This window comes from Misgurnus anguillicaudatus, chromosome 24 (assembly GCF_027580225.2).
Source record: "Misgurnus anguillicaudatus chromosome 24, ASM2758022v2, whole genome shotgun sequence".
Lineage (NCBI taxonomy): Eukaryota > Metazoa > Chordata > Actinopteri > Cypriniformes > Cobitidae > Misgurnus > Misgurnus anguillicaudatus.
In genome coordinates this window covers 43476308-43500329 of record NC_073360.2, presented here as the reverse complement: position 1 = coordinate 43500329, position 24022 = coordinate 43476308, and the positions used below count along the sequence as shown (strand labels likewise).

Here is a 24022-nt window from a genome sequence, read left to right as displayed (position 1 = left end):
TGGCCATGAAGGTCTCTGCAGAGTAAGAAAAAATTCGGCCTCCAGGGGGCGCTATCACGTTTTTTCAGTGTTTAAGTGATTGTGTATTATGCAGTGTTTCAGATATCAACAAGATCCTCATATCATTTAATAGAGGTCCTTACTGTGAACAACTATTCCTCAAGAAGCACTTGTCTCAGTCCAATCGTTTGTTAGTTAGATATTCATCATTTTCTTTTAAACCTACTTTTGCGAACTAGTCCTAGGTTTTTTGACCGATCTGAACCAATCCAGTGCTGGAATATTCCTTAGACACTGAATATCAATAATTATCAAAAAAAGTTTAACTTTGCACTTGTCGTCGCAACACCACGGTCAAAATACGAAGAGGCGGGGCCACAAATACTTAAATGGCTATCATTTATGATAGGAATGAGATCAACACAAAACTTGGTACACATGTATAGACCAAGGCTAAGGTCACATGCAAAAAATTGCAGAGCTTGTCCACTAGGTGGCGCTATAACCTAAGAACAAATAACGATGACTATAGCATATGTATACGACACATAAATATTTGTCTGACCTACTTGTTATTTTGCACATAACATCTGCTTTCAGATTCTTATAAGGGTCTATTAGGATAATTACATATCTTAGAACAACGGGTGTTACGTTAAAGGGAAATTCCGCCTTGAAATGATCCTAGGGTTAATAACAAACGTGTACCGAGTTCGACCGTTCACTGGAGTTTGTTTTCATGCTAGTCTAACGTGACCAGTGTTATTGCTAAACGCAAATTAGCATGTTATGGTAGCCTTCGGGGCATCAGTGCATTAAAAACAAAATCTCTATGTCTATACTACTAATAATGCTCAAAATAACCCCACACTTACACTGTAGCACAATGAGGGTCTCTATATGTAAACCGAAGCATTGAGAACTTTGCAAGTGTACAGGCAGTTTATTAAAAAGAAACATTTACCGTTCACGTCTGGATCACATATCCATGCGGGCGCCATCTTGGGAAAACGAAACTCTCGCGTGAAACGTTGTTGCCCTGAACAGGTGTTGTGCTTTCACGCGAGAGTTCAGTTTTCCCAAGATGGCGCCCGCATGGATATGTGATCCAGACGTGAACGGTAAATGTTTCTTTTTAATAAACTGCCTGTACACTTGCAAAGTTCTCAATGCTTCGGTCTGCACTGATGCCCCGAAGGCTACCATAACATGCTAATTTGCGTTTGCATCTGCATGAAAATTATTATAAGATTCAATGATTTGCAGTCATTTACCTCATTAAAACTAAAAGACTTGAGATAATCAATTCAAGCATTTTGAAATGTAACATAGACTAGCATGAAAACAAACTCCAGTGAACGGTCGAACTCGGTACACGTTTGTTATTAACCCTAGGATCATTTCAAGGCGGAATTTCCCTTTAACGTAACACCCGTTGTTCTAAGATATGTAATTATCCTAATAGACCCTTATAAGAATCTGAAAGCAGATGTTATGTGCAAAATAACAAGTAGGTCAGACAAATATTTATGTGTCGTATACATATGCTATAGTCATCGTTATTTGTTCTTAGGTTATAGCGCCACCTAGTGGACAATCTCTGCAATTTTTTTGCATGTGACCTTAGCCTTGGTCTATACATATATGTACCAAGTTTTGTGTTGATCTCATTCCTATCATAAATGATATGTAACATTTTCAAAATGGGCCAGACATCTACATCAGTATATTTAACTAATTAACAAGTAATGTGAAGCTTATGACAAAATATTAATAGTTTTATTAAGATCAGACAATATATGTCTTTCCAAGACTAAGGCTGGTTGAGTAAACATACAGTAGCCATTAAGTTAAAACGGTGTTTTAAGGACTAGCCTGAAGAACTAGTAGCTAGTTAGAGCTAATCAGTCTTACTATTTGGATTTAAATATAATTTAAATATTTTTTCACATGATACTTAAAGCAGTTATGTTCAATCATGAAGACAAAAATGTATGACTAACTTTTAAGACTAGTCTTAGAGATTAATGTTACTGACCATTGGTTTAAGTGTAGTTACAGACTAAAATTTAGGTTTATGTATTAGTTGTCTTAATTGAAAATAGCTTACACTGGCCTATCTTCAAATATATCAGGGCCATAGTTTTGTCTTAAGATGTACACCATTAATGTTTTTTAAAAGGTTTGTTTGTAAAAAGTACCTAAATGTTTTTACATAACTAATGGCTAGTCATGCATCAATTTAAACCTGTGGGAAACAACCCAATAAAGTTATAAAGCTTCAAATGTTGTCTTAGAATTCTTCAAATTCTAAAGGTATGAAAAAGATTGCTGTAAATATGTGGATCCTTAAAGAACAGGCCAACATTAGAAATAATAACTAATATTCATACATAAAGAGAATATATATTTGGTTATCAGTAGCTTTAGTATTCTAATCTATTTGCCATGATATAAACATGTCATGATGTGTCTTATAAAGTTTTTAATAATTGTTTATAGAATTGTAATTGTAATGTTATGTCAATATTAAGTCTTGTTCTTTAACAGTCTTGTTTCTCCTTTCTTAGGTAAACGTGTGTGTGTACAATATACAATGCAGAATATCTATATGGCCATGTCCTTTAACGTGTTGTGATCTGTTGGAGGGTGTTTTGGTACCATTCTTTATTCATGGCTGTGTTTTTGGGCAGAATTGTGAGTGAGCCTTCTCCCTTGGATGAGAAGCAACCCCACACATGAATAGTCTCAGGATGCTTTACTGTTGGCATGACACATGGTAGTGCTCACCTTCCAGATGCCCCAAACAAACGGAAAGGGGCTTAATCAGAGAATATGACTTTGCGCCAGTCCTCAGCAGTCCATTCACTATACTTTCTGCAGATGATTAAGCTGGCCCTGATGTTTGTTTGTTTTTTTGGAGAGAAGTGGCTTCTTTTCTGCCCTTCTTGACACCAGGCCATCTTCCAAAAGTCTTCGCCTCAATGTGCGTGCAGATGCGCTCACGCCTGCCTTCTGCCATTCCTGAGCAAGCTCGCCTCGACTGTCGAGCCACGACTGTACACAATACAAATGATTTTTCATTCAAATTATTACTCTACCAGGCCTTCAGAGCCGTACTGATTTTCGAGACAGGTCGGGTCAGCTCACTTCACTTTGGCTTGGTTAGCTTTTCCATCAAGTTAGTATTACTTCAGAGTGGGAGGGATTTTAGGCATGTCGTTATATTTGCGCTGCCTACTGCTGTGACATCATACAAGTGAGGGCGTTGTTGTACAACCCTAAATCAGAAAAGGTTGGGATACTGTAGAAATTGGGAGTAAAAAAGGAATGGAATAATTTACAAATCTCATAAACGTTTATTTTATTCACAATAGAATAAAGATAACATAAAATGTTGAAAGTGATTCATTTTGAAATGTTATGCCAAATATTGTCTCATTTTGGATTTCATGAGAGCCACACATTCCAAAAAAGCTGGGACAGTTAGCAATAAGAGGCCGGAAAGTTAAATGTACATATAATGAACAGCTGGAGGAGGACCAATGTTTAGGAATAGAAATGTTGTCCCATTCTTGTCTAAAATAGGCTTCTAGTTGCTGAACTGTCTGAGATCTTCTTTGTCGCATCTTCCTCTTTATGATGTGCCAAATGTTTTCTATGGGTGAAAGATCTGGACTGTAGGCTGGCCATTTCAGTATTGAGATCCTTATTCTACGCAGTCTTGATGTTGTAATTGTTGCAGTATGTGGTCTGGAATTGTCATATTGGAAAATGCAATGTTTTCCCTAAAGAGACGATGTCTGAATGGGAGAATATGTTGCTCTACAACTTGGATAAACCTTTCAGCATTGATGGTGCCTTTCCAGATGTGTAAGCTGCCCGTGCCACACGCACTCATGCAGCCCCAAACCATCAGAGATGCAGGTTTCTTAAATGCGCACTAATAACAACTTGGGATGTCCTTGTCCTCTTTAGTCCAGACGAAATTGCGTCCCAGTTTTCCAAAAAGAACATCAAATTTTGATTCGTCTGACCACAGAACAGTTTTCCACTTTGCCAAAGTCCATTTTAAATGAGCCTTGGCCCAAAGAAAACGCATGCACTTTTGAGTCATGTTTAGATATGGCTTCTTGTTTGACCTATAGACACTACAGTGATGAGACCTATAACTGGCAACAGCAAATGGCACGGTGGATTGCATTTATGAATCCTCTTGTGATTTAGTAATGAAGACCCATGACTAAAACTCTTCCCACAGACACTACAGTGATAAGGTTTCTCTCCAGTATGAACTCTCTGATGGGCTTGTAACTGACCTGAATAAGCAAACATCTTGTTACACTGAGAACATTTGAAAGGTTTATCGCCTGTATGAACTCTTTGGTGCTTTAGTAATGAAGACCCATGACTAAAACTCTTCCCACAGACACTACAGTGATAAGGTTTCTCTCCAGTATGAACTCTCTGATGGTATTTTAAGGAACTTGACTGAGCAAACGTCTTGTCACACTGAGAGCATTTGAAAGGTTTTTCACCTGTATGAAGTCTCTTGTGACATAGTAATGTAGTTTGTTCACTAAAACTCTTCCCACAGACACTACAGTGATAAGGTTTCTCTCCAGTATGAACTCTCTGATGAACTATTAATTTAGATGAACTACTGAAGCTCTTCCGACAGTGAGAGCAAGCGTAAGGTTTCTCTCCAGTGTGAACTCTCTGATGGACTTTGAAGTGACCTGAATAAGAAAACGTCATGTCACACTGAGAGCATTTGAAAGGTTTTTCACCTGTATGAATTCTCTTGTGCTTTAGTAATGAAGACCCTTGACTAAAACTCTTCCCACATACATTACAGTGATGAGGTTTCTCTCCAGTATGAACTCTTTGATGAACTCTGAATTGAGATGAACTAGTGAAGCTCTTTCCACAGTGAGCGCAAACGTAAGGTTTCTCTCCAGTATGAATTCTCTGATGGACTATCAGCTGATATTCATGACGGAAACATTTATCACAGTGTGAACACTGATAGAGTTTCTCTTTAAAGTGAATATTCTGGTGTTTTTTTAATGAACTTGAATCCCTAAAGGTTTTGTCACATTCACTGCACTGATACGGTCTCTCATTGGTGTGTGAACGCACGTGTCTCTTCAGATTATATTTACAGCTAAATCTCTTCTCACAACGAGGACACTCGTAAGGTTTTTCTCCTGTGTGAACTCTCTGATGAACTTTAAGATTTTGTTTGGTTGTGAAGTAATTTCCACATTCAGTGCAGTTGAAAGGCTTTTCATCACTGTGTGTCCTCATGTGAACATTTAGTTTAGATGAAGAGCCAAAAATCTTCCCACACTGCTCACAGTGAAACTTCTTCTTCTTCTCTCTGTGGTCTTCTGAATGAAGTTTTTTCTCTTGTAAGGTAGTAAAGCTGATCTCAGATCTGGTGAAGAGTTTCTGTTCTGTGTGTTTTCTCTCATGTCTCTCTAAATATCTCTGTGATCTGAATGTCTTTTCACAGGTGATGCAGGAAAGAGTTTGTGCTGTCAGTCGCTCTTTTGATGTTGAGGACGTTATTTCTATATCCAAACATGAATCAATCTTCACATCTGAAAGAAACACAAACAATTAAATTGTCTTTTCACGCTTATTTACACAAAGAAGGATGAAGAATTGAGATTCTGTATCTTTTTCTAGATTCACACATAAGACAGAAGACAGGTGTCAGTCCTGTTAATACAGCTGGGTCATTGCACATCAAATAAACCAACATTTGTAAACATATCCAGCTATTTTGTATTATTATTTTTGTTAATATTTTATTTAAATAGAGACAACATAACTAGTGATCAATGACTAAACATAAATGTAATGCATGATTATTTGTCAGTATTCCACTTGTCAAATGGAGCAATTTTTTTATTATTATGTTTATTTTCAGAGACTTTCACAATCCTTTTTGCATAACATGGTGACACTTCTAGAATAAGATTAAGTCTTTTTTAAAGGGATAGTTCACCCTGAAATGTTAATTTTATCATAAATCACTTACACCTGTGTCGTTCTAAACCCCCAAGTGCTCCGATTGTCTTCACAACACATTTTTAGATATTTTTGATGAAAACTGGGAGTCTTCTGTCTGCCCCATTAACTTTAGTTAGTTTCACAATTCTTTTCCCCAGAAAATAATGAAGGACATCACCAAAAAGGTCCATGCCACATATCAGTCGTTCAATAATAATGATGATGATGAAGTGACGAACACACTTTTGTGCTTAAAGAAAACTATATGAACGATTTTATTCAATTGTTTCTCCTTGGTTGTTCAGTGTGCGTTTATGACTAGGCTACGACACATGCTGCTGACGTCTCCTACTGACAGAGTGGTCAGTGTACAGACACAATATGGTGGCAAGTAATTTGTGCATTTATACAGGCTGTTTTAGTATTGTTTACAATGTTTGAATAATGGGTAGGGCTCCAGACTGAGAGTAAAGAGTCGCATTTTGAGAGTATTCTTCCTGCCTATGCAACTACGTTTTATTAAAGGTTGCACTGGCACAAATGGGAAATGTAAATATAATTATGTTAATATGATGCACTGATGATTACGTCTACAGCGCATCCAGTCACTCTCCCTTGTTGCTGCCCCTCCCCCGAGCGATTTATCGTTTTGTCGATTTTATCGGCCGATATGAGCATGTCGCAGATATATCTGTATCAAAGTAAAAGCCGCAGATATGCAGCCAATATGAAAGTTTTTCACAGAACAAAGAAATGCTTTTGAATGATATAAGGGTGGTCTGTGGAGACTGTGGGCGAGTTTCTGTGCTGTCATTTAAAACCGAGCGGGAGTACTGACGGTTTAAATTGCAACAAACTAATATAATGTCAGAGTCCGCTGCTTGTGTTGTAAGTAAACATGCTGCACAGTGTTTTTTACATGAATATTTAAGAGCTTTCTCTGATATTTTAGCACAATTGATGAAATAAGATCGCACAACTTTTACGTGCTCGCAAAATGAAACTAATGAAAGACATGGAGATCAGCAGCTTTAGTTTTATTAATGAAAGCCTAAAGATAGCGCTGTACACTGTGTGTGTTTGCGCTAGAAGTCAGAAAAGATGTCAAATATTGTGCTCTGTGCCTCAGATTAGATAAATCGGGGGAGAAAAGGCGAACTTGTGTGGCTGTTCGAAGACATGTCATGGAATTTTAGCCGCATCAAATAATACCATCAAAGAGTGAATGTTAATGATCACACAGATACACTGTCAACAGAATTTTCTTTGTCTGAATTTAATATATTCTGCAGAATAGGCTCCCACTCCCTGGTGTCAGAAGTTAAAATGAGACCCCCGTTTACAAGGTTGAGCACATATTAATAGTAAGATACTGAAAAACAGAGTCATCCCATCTCCACCCATGATCCAAAGATCTCATTTTAGTTCCAGCGTCACTTAGAAAATAAACCTTCAATTTATCAATGACTAAGAAACATATCAGTTGAAGCACATCGGGTCAAATAGAAGAATTTTTTTTGTTCTCAGTGAAACTTTACCGTTTACTAAGTTTTTCCACTTGTTCATCATTTCGTTACTTATCTCATTCACTAGCCCCCCCCCTTTATCTTATCTGGTAGGACTTTGCATAATGTCCTATTCTTTAGACATTTTACTACTGAACAGATGGAAAGAACAGAAATTTTTCACTAGAACAGAAGAACAGGATTTTGCATTTAACAATTATAAGTTCATAAACTATAATTAAAATAAATAAAAAAATCTTCCACTACAGACATTCGAACACATGTGCGTTCACACCACAAAAACAATCCAGTCTCATGTGTTAAGTCGACAACCTCTAAATTCAGTCGAAACCTCTAAAGGTCGAAAGTGGATGAGCTCAAAACATTTTGAACATCATTACACCTGTCCAGGGACGTCGTTAGGCCTATTTTAGGGGGGCTGAAGCTACCCCAAAATGTTCCTAAGCCCCCCTAAATGATTATAAGAACAACAGTAAAATTTGATTTATCAAAAACCGTATCCTCATTAATATTTAGACTCAACAAATGTTATATATCCAGCTACAAAAAACATCTGACAAGTCGGACAGAATACGCTAGATGTCGAACGTCAAGTGACCAAACCGGAAAACGGCGATCGCTTCCGGTTGCCTGTATTAGTGATGGGTCGTTCGCGAACGAGCGGCTCTAAGAGCTGATTCTTTGTAGCGAACGAGCAGAGCCGAATCTTCAGACGCATGCAGGGGAGCCGGCTCTTCTAAGGGAGCCGAGCCAGAAGAGCCGAATCTATGAAAAGAGCCGGACTGCCATCACTAAAATGTAGAGCCAGCGCTTGAGCCGAAAGAGCCGAATCAATGGAAAGAGCCGGACTGCCCATCACTAATACACATGCTAGTACGCACGCTAATGGTGAAATAAAGATTGGTAAGTGTCGTGATACGGAGGAGTGAAATTGTAAGTTGTTTTTAATTACCTGCTGGCTGCTTACCTTTAGCTACGTTTTCTTGAGGTAAAGGAATGGGAATATTTTGGTTTGCTATGTCATGAAAAACTTTAGTCTTGCACAAGCAAAATACAAGAAATTGTTAACTTAGCAATCTAATTACAACTCTTTATTCTTTGCCAACAATATAGGCCTAATAATCTTTAAAATAAAATATCTCTAAAATAAAATATCTCTAAAAGAGGCATATTCAACAGTATCAATCCCCATAGAATGTTGTTTTCACTGAAAACTAAATGTCATCATAGGGTCCCTGTTAATGCAATACTGTTGTATCCTTCAATTCATTGAGCAGATGAGATGGATATTAGAAAATATTTTAGGAGAGAGAAAGAGAAGCAGCTGCAGGAGATTGGCAGGCCAGTTGATTCTGAGGGAGCCGGTGTGATTGAGGTCAGTAATGGTCTATAGGTCTAAGGATAGTTTTTCTTTTCTTTTCTTGAATTTCTTATAACAATAAGCATTTGTTGGCAGGTCTTGGCACTATGCATAACATACACTACATTTTTTTTCATTATATTTAATATGCTAGCTATATTCTAACTAGGCCTGAGACTATTTTAATCATATAATGTGATAAATTAAATATTAAATACGTAGATGTTACCTAAAAGTAGGCTAAAGATGAGTAAATGCCCACACTCTCCACAGATACACATGTGAAACAAAAATGAAAGCAGTCATACAGTACATATTATACAGTAATCATTACTCCAAATCTTTTATTCCTTCCGCCATCAGGTTATTGTATTTATACAGTAGCCACTTTAAAAAGGATCCATATCAATAGCTTACCTGGTAAAATACTGCCTTTTTGTTGTTGATTTATATTATACATTGTATTCATTTGGCAGAATAAATCATCTTTAATTGAGAAATGCTCAAACATGTGTGTTGTCAAATGTCACTATGACTTTAAAACTCTAGTTCTTGGGTTAAACTGTATGCAAGTCAAACAAAATTGCACTCTGATTGAACCTATCCAGCATAGCATTCTGTGTGTGGACAACTTAATATAGAAATTAGATATAGTATGCTATTACTTTATCATACAGTTACAAAAGCATACAGATAGCATTTAAGTCATTACTTATAGAATAACTAATCAGGAGCAAAGTCTGGCCTAAATTCCCCCATGCAGCTTTGATGTGTCTAAAAGCTAACATTACAGTAACTTTTATTTAACAGAGTAGAAATGGAAGAGGAGGATATGTCTGTCATGTTTTACTTGTTAACATCTTGGTTTCTTGACTGGTTGTTGACATAATTGTAGCTCAGATGTGAGTGCAAAAATTTTGCAAACACAAGTTACAAATACTCTGTGGGCTGAGCCCCCCCTGTCTTCCAATCCTAGTGACGTCCCTGCACCTGTCTTTAGTCTCGCGGCCCACTTGTGATTCACTGGTTATTACAGCACAAAAATGTGATTTCTTCACTCAGGTCTGTGTTTTAATGTAGCCTTAAGCTTTTACAACAAATTAAGAAAAAAGTTTATTGTAAGTTTGATAGTTACAGTAGGCTAAGGAAAATATATGTTAAGCCTAAAGTGAAAATAAAAATGTATATAATAAAAAACATTATCTGTATTTGTAATGTATTCATTAATGCAGTAAAAAATTTTGGACTTAGTTTAAGTGTTTATTTTTTGTTTTTACACCACCCAGTGACTGGTGCCACCAAATTAAGGCCCAGCGCTACCAGGTGTACAATTTGGTGGCGCCAGTGCCACTCCTCTTAAATGTTAGCCTGGAGCGCTGCATTATGGCTTAAATAAAAAAAGTGGATACAAAAAACATTAGCAACTAGGTCAGCAGGTGACGTCATCAGCATGCGCCAAAGTCTGGTCGTGAACGCACACTGAACAACCAAGGAAGGGAACAAATTGCTGAACAAAATCATTTGTTTTGTTTTCTTTGCACACAAAAGTGTTCTCAACGCTTCATAATATTATTACGGAACGACTGATTTTTGAACGACCTTTTTGGTGATATCTTTCATTCTCACAAACTTTCAAGGATTTCAAGGACCCGTGGGAACCCTGATTCTTGTTTGGGGAAAAAAATTGTGAAATAGGGGTGGGAGATATTGGCGAAAATGAATATCTCTGTATTTTTCCTCGATAACTATATTTGGCCGATATTTTTGCAATCCTTCAAAGAAATGTGTTCAAACTTATGAATAAAAATGGTTTAGTTTGAACTAAAAAAAAAGTTTTTTTTAGAAGTTAAAAGAAGCCCTGCTCGTGTTCGGAGGCTATTCCGGTGGATCTCTTGGGAAAATGTATTCCATCTTTTGGACTCATCATTATACAACGCAATTTTCTAATGATGCAATCACGAAGCTCGCCACTTGCGGATGCCACAGACATTTAAGAAAAACTTTTTAACGTCAGACTTCAGTTTTCCGCAAACAACGCATATTTTGCCCAGCAGCTATTTTATTAATTGTACATCAGCTTTACTCTTTACGTTTTTCGATTGTTGCTTCAACCTAAGAAACGTCATAAAAGGTAAGAACTCCGTAGTTGTATTGCAAATTAGTAGCAGCTTACTATCGTGCAATTGAGGAACGATCGTGATTTTGTACAAAGAAACCCAACATAAAATACAGTCAAACAAACCCCTACATTAAAATCGCTACATATAATTGTTTAGAAGGTTATAGTGTGCGTTTTTTGTTTTCTTTTTAACTCCCTTCAGCTCTTTTCATGATGGGGTGGTCGGATTGTACAAATTATGAAATATTCGATATCCAAATTTTGCGTATCACCCAGACAACAATTCGGATATTATTGTCTAAAGGATATATCGCCCACCTCTATTGTGAAACTAACTAGATTCAATGGGACAGACAGAAACCTCCCAGCTAACAATTTTTGGTTCCCAGAACGTTTCCAGAACAGATACCCTAACGCTCCCTGCTGGTTCCACAGGAAAGTTCTTGATGTCAATAGAATGTTTCCTCTTGGAACATTAAAGAAACATTCCGCAAACTATCTGCAAACATTGCCTTAACGTTCTGATAATGTTCCTCTAACCTCTATATTGTGATATGCCTGAATGTAAATAATCAGACTAAAAATGATGTGTTAAACAGTGCTTATTGTTCAGACAACATGAACTGGAGATTATTTTAAATATAAAAATACATAAGCATTACTTATTTTGTTTAGATAACATTGTATTTTATAAAAATTATAAGTAATGACTTCAACACGATATAGAGGACTTAGAGGACGATATTTATTGGCAGATAAATAAAAACTTTACAGATCTTACCACTGCAGTTTGTCGCCAATCCGTTTTTAGATCAAACAATATCAAAGCATCTCCCTTACATCATATTCTCTTCATAAGACGTGTCAAATCATTAAAATATATTTTAAACACCCAGGAAGGAGGGCGCCCACTTGACAACCCAAAGGGTGCCATCACTCCACTGACCATCCCACAGAGTCATGTTAAACTAACCTAAAAATAACATTATTTTAACGTTACTGTAACGTTAAAGGTATAGCGGAAGATTTTCGTTTTCCGGGTGGATCATCAAGACTATTGGTCATCCCAGATGTCAATCATTCTGATTACATGTTGACGTATAACTGTCGTACGTGCTCGCCTCTAGGTTCGCTTGCTGCACATGCACACTTTCACGTGTATGTGTGTTGTGCTCAACCATTCATTGAAGCTCGCGTTCTCGCTGTTTTTTTTCAAAATGTCTGAGGGTCGCAAGAGAAAAAGGGTCTACGAATTGTATGAAAAGAAGAGAAAGGACTATAAAAAAGAAACAAGACCAGAATGTTTATGGGAGACTATTTCAGCTAGCTAAAAGGACAGGTTGGGCTTCCCACGCGAAGTTTCTACTGGAAAGGTACATTTTGTCATGCTATTTGGAGAATCCATTTAAAATCCCTGCTAGTAAAAGTTAATGTAAGCTATGATTAGCGATGCTAGCCCTGGCACAAGTCACGAACCGCACAGACACGGTAAACATGCCGACAGAAACTTGTAAACAGAGCGAAGAGAAGAACTGAGCTCCTGCATGCTCTCTCTCTGTCTCTGTCTCGTGCACACGTTTAACAGGCGTTCCCTCTTGGGAGGAGGGAGGGAGAGTGTTGCGTGTGCATTTTTAAAAAAATATCGAGGGGCGGTTCTTTTTAATAATTCGGGAAAATCTTCCACTATACCTTTAAACTAACCTAAATATAAAGTCCTGGCTAACAAAAAACAAACCTTAAAAAATAACATTATGGGAACCAAAAACTAACGTTAGGAAAACGTTTGGGAACCAAAAAATGTTAGCTGGGTTTTCTTTATTCTCATTTCACATGTTCATTCGTTTCTTGAAATTTGCATTTATTTATTTTTTGGCATAAAAATGATCCAATAACCCAACACATACCAGTAGAGATCATTACAGTTTCCATTACAACCAATTAAAATCCCATTAAAACTAATCCACCTTAAATGCTGTGTTAAGGAGGTATAGCTTCATGTGTCGACTGAGGGATTCGAAAAACAGTATTAATTGTGTTAAACAATATTAAATTGAGTGACACAAGGTATAACTCCCGTTTCTGGAAGCACTGGTGTAAAAGCCTGTATGTTTTTTTTAAATGTCTTTTTTCCTCCTTTCTTGTGTGTATTGTTTGTAAATAAGTATGTTTGTATGTCTTTTTGATATAGACCTATGTGTCTAGAATAAAGAATAATAATAATAATAAATAATAATAATAATAATAATAATACTACATCCAATAGAATTTCTGTAATGGTTTCTATCATTTTTAGCAGGGAGGTTTTGGTTCCCAAATAAATAACCAAATACCATATGGGAACGTTCTGTGTTTGCTGGGCTCCCGGTTTTCATCAAAAATATCTAAAAAAAAAAATTGTGTTCTGAAGAGAATCGAAGCACTTGGGGGTTTAGGACGACACAGACGTAAGTGATTTATGATCAAATTCTCATTTTGGTGTGAACTAAGCCAACATGCATGTTCCTCAATAAGCCTATTAAATATAGCCTAAACTCCTTTAAAATTTACATTTTTGGGGTCTTTTGATTAGTTAGTTTGTGACTGAAACCCCAAAACAGGTGCTCACATGACAGTTAAAACTGTAAAAAAAAAAAAACACGACAATAAGGAGACATACCTGATGGAATAAAATCATCATCTTCCTCAGTGCGATCTTCCTCTTCTGTGGGGTCAGTTTTGATTTCTGTAGGTTCGGTTTTCATTTCTGTGGGGTCAGTTTTGATTTCTGTAGGTTCGGTTTTCATTTCTGTGGGTTCAGTTTTCATTTCTGTGGGTTCAGTTTTAATCTTCATCATGAGGTTCGTGCAGTCGATGAGTTTAACTGAACACATCTTCAGTTTGGTCTGCAGGATCTGCTGCTGTTCTCCAGCGTTACAGACAGAATCCAGAGACTCTGTGGAGGTTTGATCCTCCTGTAAGCTCTGTTTACTGTCACACACTGTTGTGTCCCGCATCGTCTTAACACTAAAATACACAGAGACAAGACTCTGTTTACACTCAATGAAACACGCAAGAGAGAAAAACACTGAGAATACACAAACACATCACACGCGCTCTCTTTCTTTCTTTCTTTCTTTAGTGAGTTTATTTGCGGACTAAAGAGCTGCAGCGCCTCCTACTGTACTGGAGAGAGAAGACGCTCACCGCTTTACAATAGATTTAGCAAAACAAGTGAGGTGTGACTTTGGATGGTGGGATCGTGATTTCAGTGTTAGTAGTTTAAAGTTAAATTTTGTTTTAAATGTAAAACGTACAACTACCCAGCTAACAATTTTTGGTTCCCAAAACGTTCCCCTAACGTTAGTTTTTGGTTCTCAAAACGTTCCCCTAACGTTAGTTTTTGGTTCCCATAACGTTATTTTCCAAGGTTTGTTTTTGGTTAGCCAGGAAAGTTTTCTTTACAGAAATAGAACGTTATTTTTAGGTTATTTTAACGTTTTCCTAACGTTAGGAAAACGTTAGAATAACGTTAGGAAAACGTTACAATAACCTAAAAATAACGTTCTATTTCTGTAAAGAAAACTTTCCTGGCTAACCAAAAACAAACCTTGGAAAATGCACAGTTGACATGGAGTGAAAAATGATCTATCACCAGGGCGCGTTGCCGCGGCTCCGTGCACGCACTGACAGAGTCCAGCCTTAGTGAAGAAGTGAAGGCTTACAAAAGTACTGCACGTCTATTATTAGTAGCCTGTATAAATAAATAAAATAATTTATTTAATACAAAATCTATAATAATTAAATTATGCTATTACTGGAAAAAATGTCTATTAAAATATTATACCATTATATAACACAGGTTATTTTATATAAAAATACCTCAACACATCACATATTATGTATTTAGATAACATTCTATTTTATCAAATATGTATATAACCAGTGACTTCAACACAATAAAGAAGACTTAAAACAGATATTTATTGAAAATATATAAACATTTAATTCACTTTAGTTTAACAGACCTTACAGCAGCCGCCTCTCCATTATTAAGTAACAACAATCAGCATCTCTCTCTCAGTTTTTACAATAATCAAAAGCTTCTAACTTCATATTCTCTTCATGGAAATAATTAAAATATATTTTAGTTTTCACATATTTAAAGCTACTAATGAAGAAACAAAAAAGAAATCGCTAGAATGTTATACTCTGAAGTTAAAACGCAATGACAAATAAATCAGTCACTTTAGGTTAAAAGATCTTACCACAGTTAGTCGGCTATCCGTTTTTACAACAATAAAAAGTTTCTAACATTATATTCTCCTCAAATTCTCCTCAAATCGATTGGAAATAACTCGTATATATATTTCTTCTCACATATTTAAGTTACTAAATCAAGAAAGAGACAAAAGAACCGCTAAAATAATGTTAGTCTCTGGGGTAAAAACGAAAGGACCGTTATTTTTTAAATTAACGACTTTTCCTGAGCACAAGATAAAGCGGGTAGGCCTACTCGTGAAGAAGGCGGTAAGCTCGTGCAGACAAGCACGCGCATATTAGACGTGCACACTAAAGGAATACTGGGTTTAATTATGCATTCACTTCATTTCCTAAAAAAAAAACATAACCAAAAAATAACCATTAGAGAACGTTCTGTATAAGTTATTTTTAGGTTATTTAAAAATAACCACCCTGCAACGTTATGAGAACGTTATTTTATGGTTCCAAAAAAATAACCAAAAAATAACGTTCTGTATAAGTTATTTTTAGGTTATTTTAAAAATAACCACCCTGCAACGTTATGGGATTGTTATTTTATGGTTCCAAAAAAATACCCAAAAAATAACCTAAAACTAACGTTATGGGAACGTTCTGTGTTTGCTGGGTAGCCGTTAATCATAGATGAGTCATAAAGCCTACGAAATTTGCCGCACCAACATTATAGTCAGGAGGTTTATATATATGACCTAAATTCATAATCAAGTTTACTTATCCTCCCTTATGAAAAATAAACATGCAGTAAAGCTGTTGGATTGCCATTTGTTTACTACAAATACATGGCTATATAAAAATACAATAGCAAAACCCTGGTCTTTCAAATCATCCCTGGTAAGGTTGTTATTTTCTATTTTTATCATATAACTTCTGCTTTAAGATTATGAATTCTACAGTTTCCTTTTCTCCCGTAAAATAAACCAATTTTTTAAAGGAACTAAAAAATACTTTAAATTATTCTCTCTTGAATATGCAAATTAAAAGTGCAGTTGAAGTTTAAAGCCTTTATTTTCATCTGTATAGATGCCTACAATGACATTCTTCCTTTGTGACAAACTTGTCAAGTATGCAACATATACTCAAATGGTGGTGTTACTCTCAGCAGTCTTTATCCCTCTCTAAAAGCTCTTACAGTTCATTTCTATTGTGCTAACATATCGCATCTGGTCAAAATGATCTCTATGCAATAACAGGTCCTTTAACTTTCCTAGAAAGAATAAAAAGACTTGACAAAATACTGAATAATTATGTAAACTTTAATTTTCCAACCCAGAGAATACGCATATAGCAGATAGCAATAACAAACGCGTTGATGCTCATAACTCCCGCAAATCGTATCCAAATATCAAGTGTCTTATATCACTGGAATCCTTGCGTCAAGACGAACAAAACGTATATATCCGATTTCATTTCCGTCACGAATTTTTTTTTGAAAAAAATAAAAACGAACTTGTCCTAGGTTTTTCGTCCAATCGGAACCGTTCCAGTCCCGTAATATTCCTTGGAGTGTGAATATCAAAAGTTATCAAAAAATGTGAACTTTCGACTCGCCGTCGTCAAGCCACGCCCCCAATGGGCGGAGCCTCTTGGACTTTAATGGCTATAATTTAGGATTGGAAAGAGGTAGAGACACCAAATTTGGTACACATATACAGGGCCCTATTCTGGGGTCACGTGCAAAAAATTGCGCCGCTTGACCACTAGTTGGCGCTATAACACAACCTCAACTTTGAAGGGCTGTAACTACAGAAATATGGGGCCGATCAACTTGAAACTTGGCACGGGTGCTCTTGGTCTAGGGTTTTATCAATGTCTAAAAGGAATTTCGTGTAGATCAAAAAACATGGCCGCCATCGGCCAATCAAGAAAAAGCAGCTATTAGACAGGGTTAACGGAGGCTGATCCAAACGAAACGTGGTGGGCCTGTTTGTCTCTTGGCCATGAAGGTCTCTGCAGAGTAAGAAAAAATTCGGCCTCCAGGGGGCGCTATCACGTTTTTTCAGTGTTTAAGTGATTGTGTATTATGCAGTGTTTCAGATATCAACAAGATCCTCATATCATTTAATAGAGGTCCTTACTGTGAACAACTATTCCTCAAGAAGCACTTGTCTCAGTCCAATCGTTTGTTAGTTAGATATTCATCATTTTCTTTTAAACCTACTTTTGCGAACTAGTCTTAGGTTTTTTGACCGATCTGAACCAATCCAGTGCTGGAATATTCCTTAGACACTGAATATCAATAATTATCAAAAAAAGTTTAACTTTGCACTTGTCGTCGCAACACCACGGTCAAAATACGAAGAGGCGGGGCCACAAATACTTAAATGTCTATCATTTATGATAGGAATGAGATCAACACAAAACTTGGTACACATATGTATAGACCAAGGCTAAGGTCACATGCAAAAAATTGCAGAGATTGTCCACTAGGTGGCGATATAACCTAAGAACAAATAACGATGAATATAGCATATGTATACGACACATAAATATTTGTCTGACCTACTTGTTATTTTGCACATAACATCTGCTTTCAGATTCTTATAAGGGTCTATTAGGATAATTACATATCTTAGAACAACGGGTGTTACGTTAAAGGGAAATTCCGCCTTGAAATGATCCTAGGGTTAATAACAAACGTGTACCGAGTTCGACCGTTCACTGGAGTTTGTTTTCATGCTAGTCTAACGTGACCAGTGTTATTGCTAAACGCAAATTAGCATGTTATGGTAGCCTTCGGGGCATCAGTGCACCAAAAACAAAATCGCTATCTCTATACCACTAACAATGCTCAAAACAACCCCACACCTACACTGCAGCACAATGAGGGTCTCCACATGCAAACCGAAGCATTGAGAACTTTGCAAGTGTACAGGCAGTTTATTAAAAAGAAACATTTACCGTTCACCTGTACACTTGCAAAGTTCTCAATGCTTCGGTCTGCACTGATGCCCCGAAGGCTACCATAACATGCTAATTTGCGTTTGCATCTGCATGAAAATTATTATAAGATTCAATGATTTGCAGTCATTTACCTCATTAAAACTAAAAGACTTGAGATAATCAATTCAAGCATTTTGAAATGTAACATTTTCAAAATGGGCCAGACATCTACATCAGTATATTTAACTAATTTACTAGTAATGTGAAGCTTATGACAAAATATTAATAGTTTTATTAAGATCAGACAATATATGTCTTTCCAAGACTAAGGCTGGTTGAGTAAACATACAGTAGCCATTAAGTTAAAACGGTGTTTTAAGGACTAGCCTGAAGAACTAGTAGCTAGTTAGAGCTAATCAGTCTTACTATTTGGATTTAAATATAATTTAAATATTTTTTCACATGATACTTAAAGCAGTTATGTTCAATCATGAAGACAAAAATGTATGACTAACTTTTAAGACTAGTCTTAGAGATTAATGTTACTGGTTTAAGTGTAGTTACAGACTAAAATTTAGGTTTATGTATTAGTTGTCTTAATTGAAAATAGCTTACACTGGCCTATCTTCAAATATATCAGGGCCATAGTTTTGTCTTAAGATGTACACCATTAATGTTTTTTAAAAGGTTTGTTTGTAAAAAGTACCTAAATGTTTTTACATAACTAATGGCTAGTCATGCATCAATTTAAACCTGTGGGAAACAACCCAATAAAGTTATAAAGCTTCAAATGTTGTCTTAGAATTCTTCAAATTCTAAAGGTATGAAAAAGATTGCTATAAATATGTGGATCCTTAAAGAACAGGCCAACATTAGAAATAATAACTAATATTCATACATAAAGAGAATATATATTTGGTTATCAGTAGCTTTAGTATTCTAATCTATTTGCCATGATATAAACATGTCATGATGTGTCTTATAAAGTTTTTAATAATTGTTTGTAGAATTGTAATTGTAATGTTATGTCAATATTAAGTCTTGTTTTTTAACAGTCTTGTCTCTCCTTTCTTAGGTAAACGTGTGTGTGTACAATATACAATGCAGAATATCTATATGGCCATGTCCTTTAACGTCTTGTGATCTGTTTGAGGGTGTTTTGGTACCATTCTTTATTCATGGCTGTGTTTTTGGGCAGAATTTTGAGTGAGCCCACTCCCTTGGATGAGAAGCAACCCCACACATGAATGGTCTCAGGATGCTTTACTGTTGGCATGACACATGGTAGTGCTCACCTTCCAGATGCCCCAAACAAACGGAAAGGGGCTTAATCAGAGAATATGACTTTGCGCCAGTCCTCAGCAGTCCATTCACTATACTTTCTGCAGATGATTAAGCTGGCCCTGATGTTTTTTTGGAGAGAATTGGCTTCTTTGCGGCCCTTCTTGACACCAGGCCATCTTCCAAAAGTCTTCGCCTCACTGTGCGTGCAGATGCGCTCACACCTGCCTGCTGCCATTCCTGAGCAAGCTCGACTTGACTGTCGAGCCACGACTGTACACAATACAAATGATTTCTCATTCAAATTATTACTCTACCAGGCCGTCAGAGCCGCACTGATTTGTGAGTCAGGTCGGTTCAGCTCACTTCACTTTGGCTTGGTTAACTTTTCCATCGAGTTAGTATTACTTCAGAGTGGGAGGGATTATAGGCGTGTCGTTATATTTGCGCTGCCTACTGCTGTGACATCATACAAGTGAGGGCGTTGTTGTACAACCCCAAATCAGAAAAAGTTGGGACACCGTAGAAACTGGGCGTCAAAAAGGAATGGAATAATTTACAAATCTCACAAACCTATATTTTATTTACAATAGGACAAAGACAACATATCAAATGTTGAAAGTGATACATTTTGAAATGTCATGCCAAATATTGTCTCATTTTGGATTTCATGAGAGCTACACATTCAAAAAAAGTTGGGACAGGTAGCAATAAGAGGCCGGAAAGTTAAATGTACATATAAGGAACAGCTGGAGCAGGACCAATGTTTAGGAATAGAAATGTTGTCCCATTCTTGTCTAAAATAGGCTTCTAGTTGCTGAACTGTCTCTTTATGATGCGCCTCTTTATGATGCGCCAAATGTTTTCTGTGGGTGAAAGATCTGGACTGCAGGCTGGCCATTTCAGTATTCAGATCCTTATTCTACGCAGTCTTGATGTTGTAATTGTTGCAGTATGTGGTCTGGAATTGTCATATTGGAAAATGCAATGTTTTCCCTAAAGAGACGATGTCTGAATGGGAGAATATGTTGCTCTACAACTTGGATAAACCTTTCAGCATTGATGGTGCCTTTCCAGATGTGTAAGCTGCCCGTGCCACACGCACTCATGCAATCCCAAACCATCAGAGATGCAGGCTTCTGAACTGAGCGCTAATAACAACTTAGGATGTCCTTGTCCTCTTTAGTCCAGATGAAATTGCTTCCCAGTTTTCCAAAAAGAACTTCAAATTTTGATTCGTCTGACCACAGAACAGTTTTCCACTTTGCCAAAGTCCATTTTAAATGAGCCTTGGCCCAGAGAAAACGCATGCGCTTTTGAGTCATGTTTAGATATGGCTTCTTGTTTGACCTATAGACACTACAGTGATGAGACCTATAACTGGCAACGGCAAATGGCACGGTGGATTGCATTTATGAATCCTCTTGTGCTTAAGTAATGAAGACCGTTGACTAAAACTCTTCCCACAGACACTACAGTGATAAGGTTTCTCTCCAGTATGAACTCTCTGATGGGCTTGTAACTGACCTGAATAAGCAAACATCTTGTTACACTGAGAACATTTGAAAGGTTTATCGCCTGTATGAACTCTTTGGTGCTTTAGTAAGTTTGACTGTTGACTAAAACTCTTCCCACAGATACTACAGTGATAAGGTTTCTCTCCAGTGTGAACTCTCTGATGGTATTTTAAGGAACTTGACTGAGCAAACGTCTTGTCACACTGAGAGCATTTGTAAGGTTTTTCACCTGTATGAAGTCTCTTGTGACATCGTAATGTAGTTTGTTGATTAAAACTCTTCCCACAAACATTACAGTGATGAGGTTTCTCTCCAGTATGAACTCTCTGATGAACTCTGAATTTAGATGAACTACTGAAGCTCTTTCGACAGTGAGAGCAGGCGTAAGGTTTCTCTCCAGTGTGAATTCTCTGATGGACTTTGAATTGACCTGAATAAGAAAATGTCATGTGACACTGAGAACATTTGAAAGGTTTTTCACCTGTATGAATTCTCTTGTGATTTAGTAAAGTAGTTTGTTGACTAAAACTCTTCCCACAGACATTACAGTGATAAGGTTTCTCTCCAGTATGAACTCTTTGATGAACTCTGAATTTAGATGAACTAGTGAAGCTCTTTCCACAGTGCGAGCAGGCGTAAGGTTTCTCTCCAGTGTGAACTCTCTGATGGACTATCAGCTGATATTTATGACAGAAACGTTTACCACAGTGTGAACACTGATAGAGTTTCTCTTTAAAGTGAGTATTCTCGTGTTTTTTTAATGAACTTGAATCCCTAAAGGTTTTGTCACATTCACTGCACTGATACGGTCTCTCATTGGTGTGTGAAAGCACATGTCTCTTCAGATTATATTTACAGCTAAATCTCTTCTCACAGTGAGGACACTTGTAAGGTTTTTCTCCAGTGTGAACTCTCTGGTGAATTTTAAGATATTGTTTGGTTTTGAAGTAATTTCCACATTCAGTGCAGTAGAAAGGCTTTTCACCACTGTGTGTCCTCATGTGAACACTTAGATCAGAAGAAGAGACACAAATCTTCCCACACTGCTCACAGTGAAATTGCTGCTTCTTCTTCTTCTCTCTGTGGTCTTCTGAATGAAGTTTCTTCTCTTGTAAGGTAGTAAAGCTGATCTCAGATCTGGTGAAGAGTTTCTGTTCTGTGTGTTTTCTCTCATGTCTCTCTAAAAGTCTCTGTGAGCTGAATGTCTTTCCACAGGTGATGCAGGAAAGAGTTTGTGCTGTCAGTCGCTCTTTTGATGTTGAGGACGCTATTTCTATATCCAAACATGAATCACTCTTCACATCTGAAACAAAACATGAAACAAATAAATTGTCTTTTCACTCTTATTTACACAAAGAAGGATGAAGAATTGAGATTCTCTTTTATTAAATTGTTTCTCCTCCTTGGTTGTTCAGTGTGTGTTCATGACTAGGCTACGGCACATGCTTCTAACGTCTTCTACTGACGGAGTGGCCAGTGTACAGACACAATACGCTGGCAAGTAATTTGCGCATTTATACAGCCGGTTTTAGTATTGTTTACAATGTTTGAATAATGGGTAGGGCTCCAGACTGAGAGTAAAGAGTCGCATTTTGAGAGTATTTTTCCTGCCTATGTGACTACGTTTTATTAAAGGTTGCACTGGTGCGACTGGAAAATTTAAATATAATTATGTTAATATGATGCGCTGGCGATTAAACCTACAGTGCATCCAGTCACTCTCCCTTGTTGCTGCCCCTCCCCCGAGATATTTATCGTTTTGCCGATTTTATCGGCCAATATGAGCATTTCCCAGATATATCTGTATCCGCGTAAAAGCCGCAGATATGCAGCCGATATGAAAGTTTTTCACAGAACAAAGAAATGCTTTTGAATGATGTAAGGCTAATGCTAAGCGGAAGTTTTCTAAGATTGTTATTCACGCTGGCACGAATGACACCAGGCTCTGCTAGTCGGAAATCACCAAAGATACTATTAAGGAGATGTGTGAAATTCCAAAAACAATGTCAGACAATGTAATATGCTCTGGTCCCCTCCCCGCCTACCGGGGAGGTAAAACACACAGTAGATTAGTGTCTCTCAATGGCTGGATGTCAAAGTGGTCCCCTCAGCATACTGTTGGGTTTAGAGACAATTGGAAGCATTTCTGGGGGAGACCATTCCTCCTAACCAAAGGAAGTGCTATACTCAATAGAAATCTGATCAAAAGTCTTAATTCTGATATAGTCTGACTATCCAGGGCCCAGGTCAAGAAACAGATGGATCGGCTTAACTATCCGTCTGTTAGCTGCCGTGATATGTCAAGATCACTTATATCCCAGCATAGGGGTGGGCGATAAACCGGTAGACATAATTAACCGGTAGAAATTTGTCAACCGGTAGAGATTTTGGACTATTGTTTCTATCGAGGTTACATGCTCCTATGCGTGTGGTCGCGAAAACGTAACGTTTGTACACGTATTTAAGCACTACAGTTTTAAAACAAGTTATTTTAAGCCATTGAAAAACAGACAACAGATCTGTATGCGTGCGTTCTTTCTGTGTGTCAGGAGGAGCAGACAAGTCGCGCAACCGCTGCGCTTTCTGTCTATGAGGAGCGCGCAAGTCGCGCGACCGCTGCTCATTAAGCTCGTGAGCATTTTTCCCGCTTTATTGGCCTTAAATACACATACGCGTCAAAATTCTTTATAAACACGACCAGTTAGGTCTTAAGAGAAAGTAAACAGCTTAAAGAGAAAAGCGCATGTGCAACAGTGTATTGGATCCGGACGTTGGTCTTAAAGGGGAAGTTACCTAATTTTGCTTCTGTCTGTCACTCGTGTTAAGCAAACAGCATTGAGAGAAATCTCTCACTGCTCCTGATTAAATCACTTTTCTACCTTAAATAAAAATATATATAGGCCTATACATACATGCATAATTATTTATTATCATTCTTATATCATTGACTGTTTATCTTCAGAGAGCTTGAGTTTTGTTTGTTTTTATCTTCTTTCTAAAAAACTCTACCGTGATACATATCGTTATCATGATATAAAATTAATTCTATCGTGATAGAAGA

The 24022-nt window shown here is 37.1% G+C and overlaps 2 protein-coding genes and 1 pseudogene across 2 annotated transcripts in view; all 3 read right to left on the bottom strand.

The window, feature by feature from the left end:
* The window catches only part of LOC129437061 (uncharacterized), a 234893-nt gene that overhangs the window by 66273 nt on the left and 144598 nt on the right, over positions 1–24022 (bottom strand). The window lies entirely within an intron of this gene.
* On the bottom strand, positions 1776–14696 carry LOC141349241 (uncharacterized). The gene is made up of 3 exons (XM_073863492.1): positions 14658–14696; positions 13683–14029; positions 1776–5606 (listed from the first exon to the last, which is right to left on the bottom strand). Exons 2-3 carry the CDS (start codon positions 14017–14019, stop codon positions 4120–4122), a joined length of 1824 nt encoding a protein of 607 aa, XP_073719593.1. The 5' UTR covers positions 14020–14029; positions 14658–14696; the 3' UTR covers positions 1776–4119.
* LOC129438979 (uncharacterized) overlaps positions 20058–24022 on the bottom strand; it is a 177884-nt pseudogene continuing 173919 nt past the window's right edge.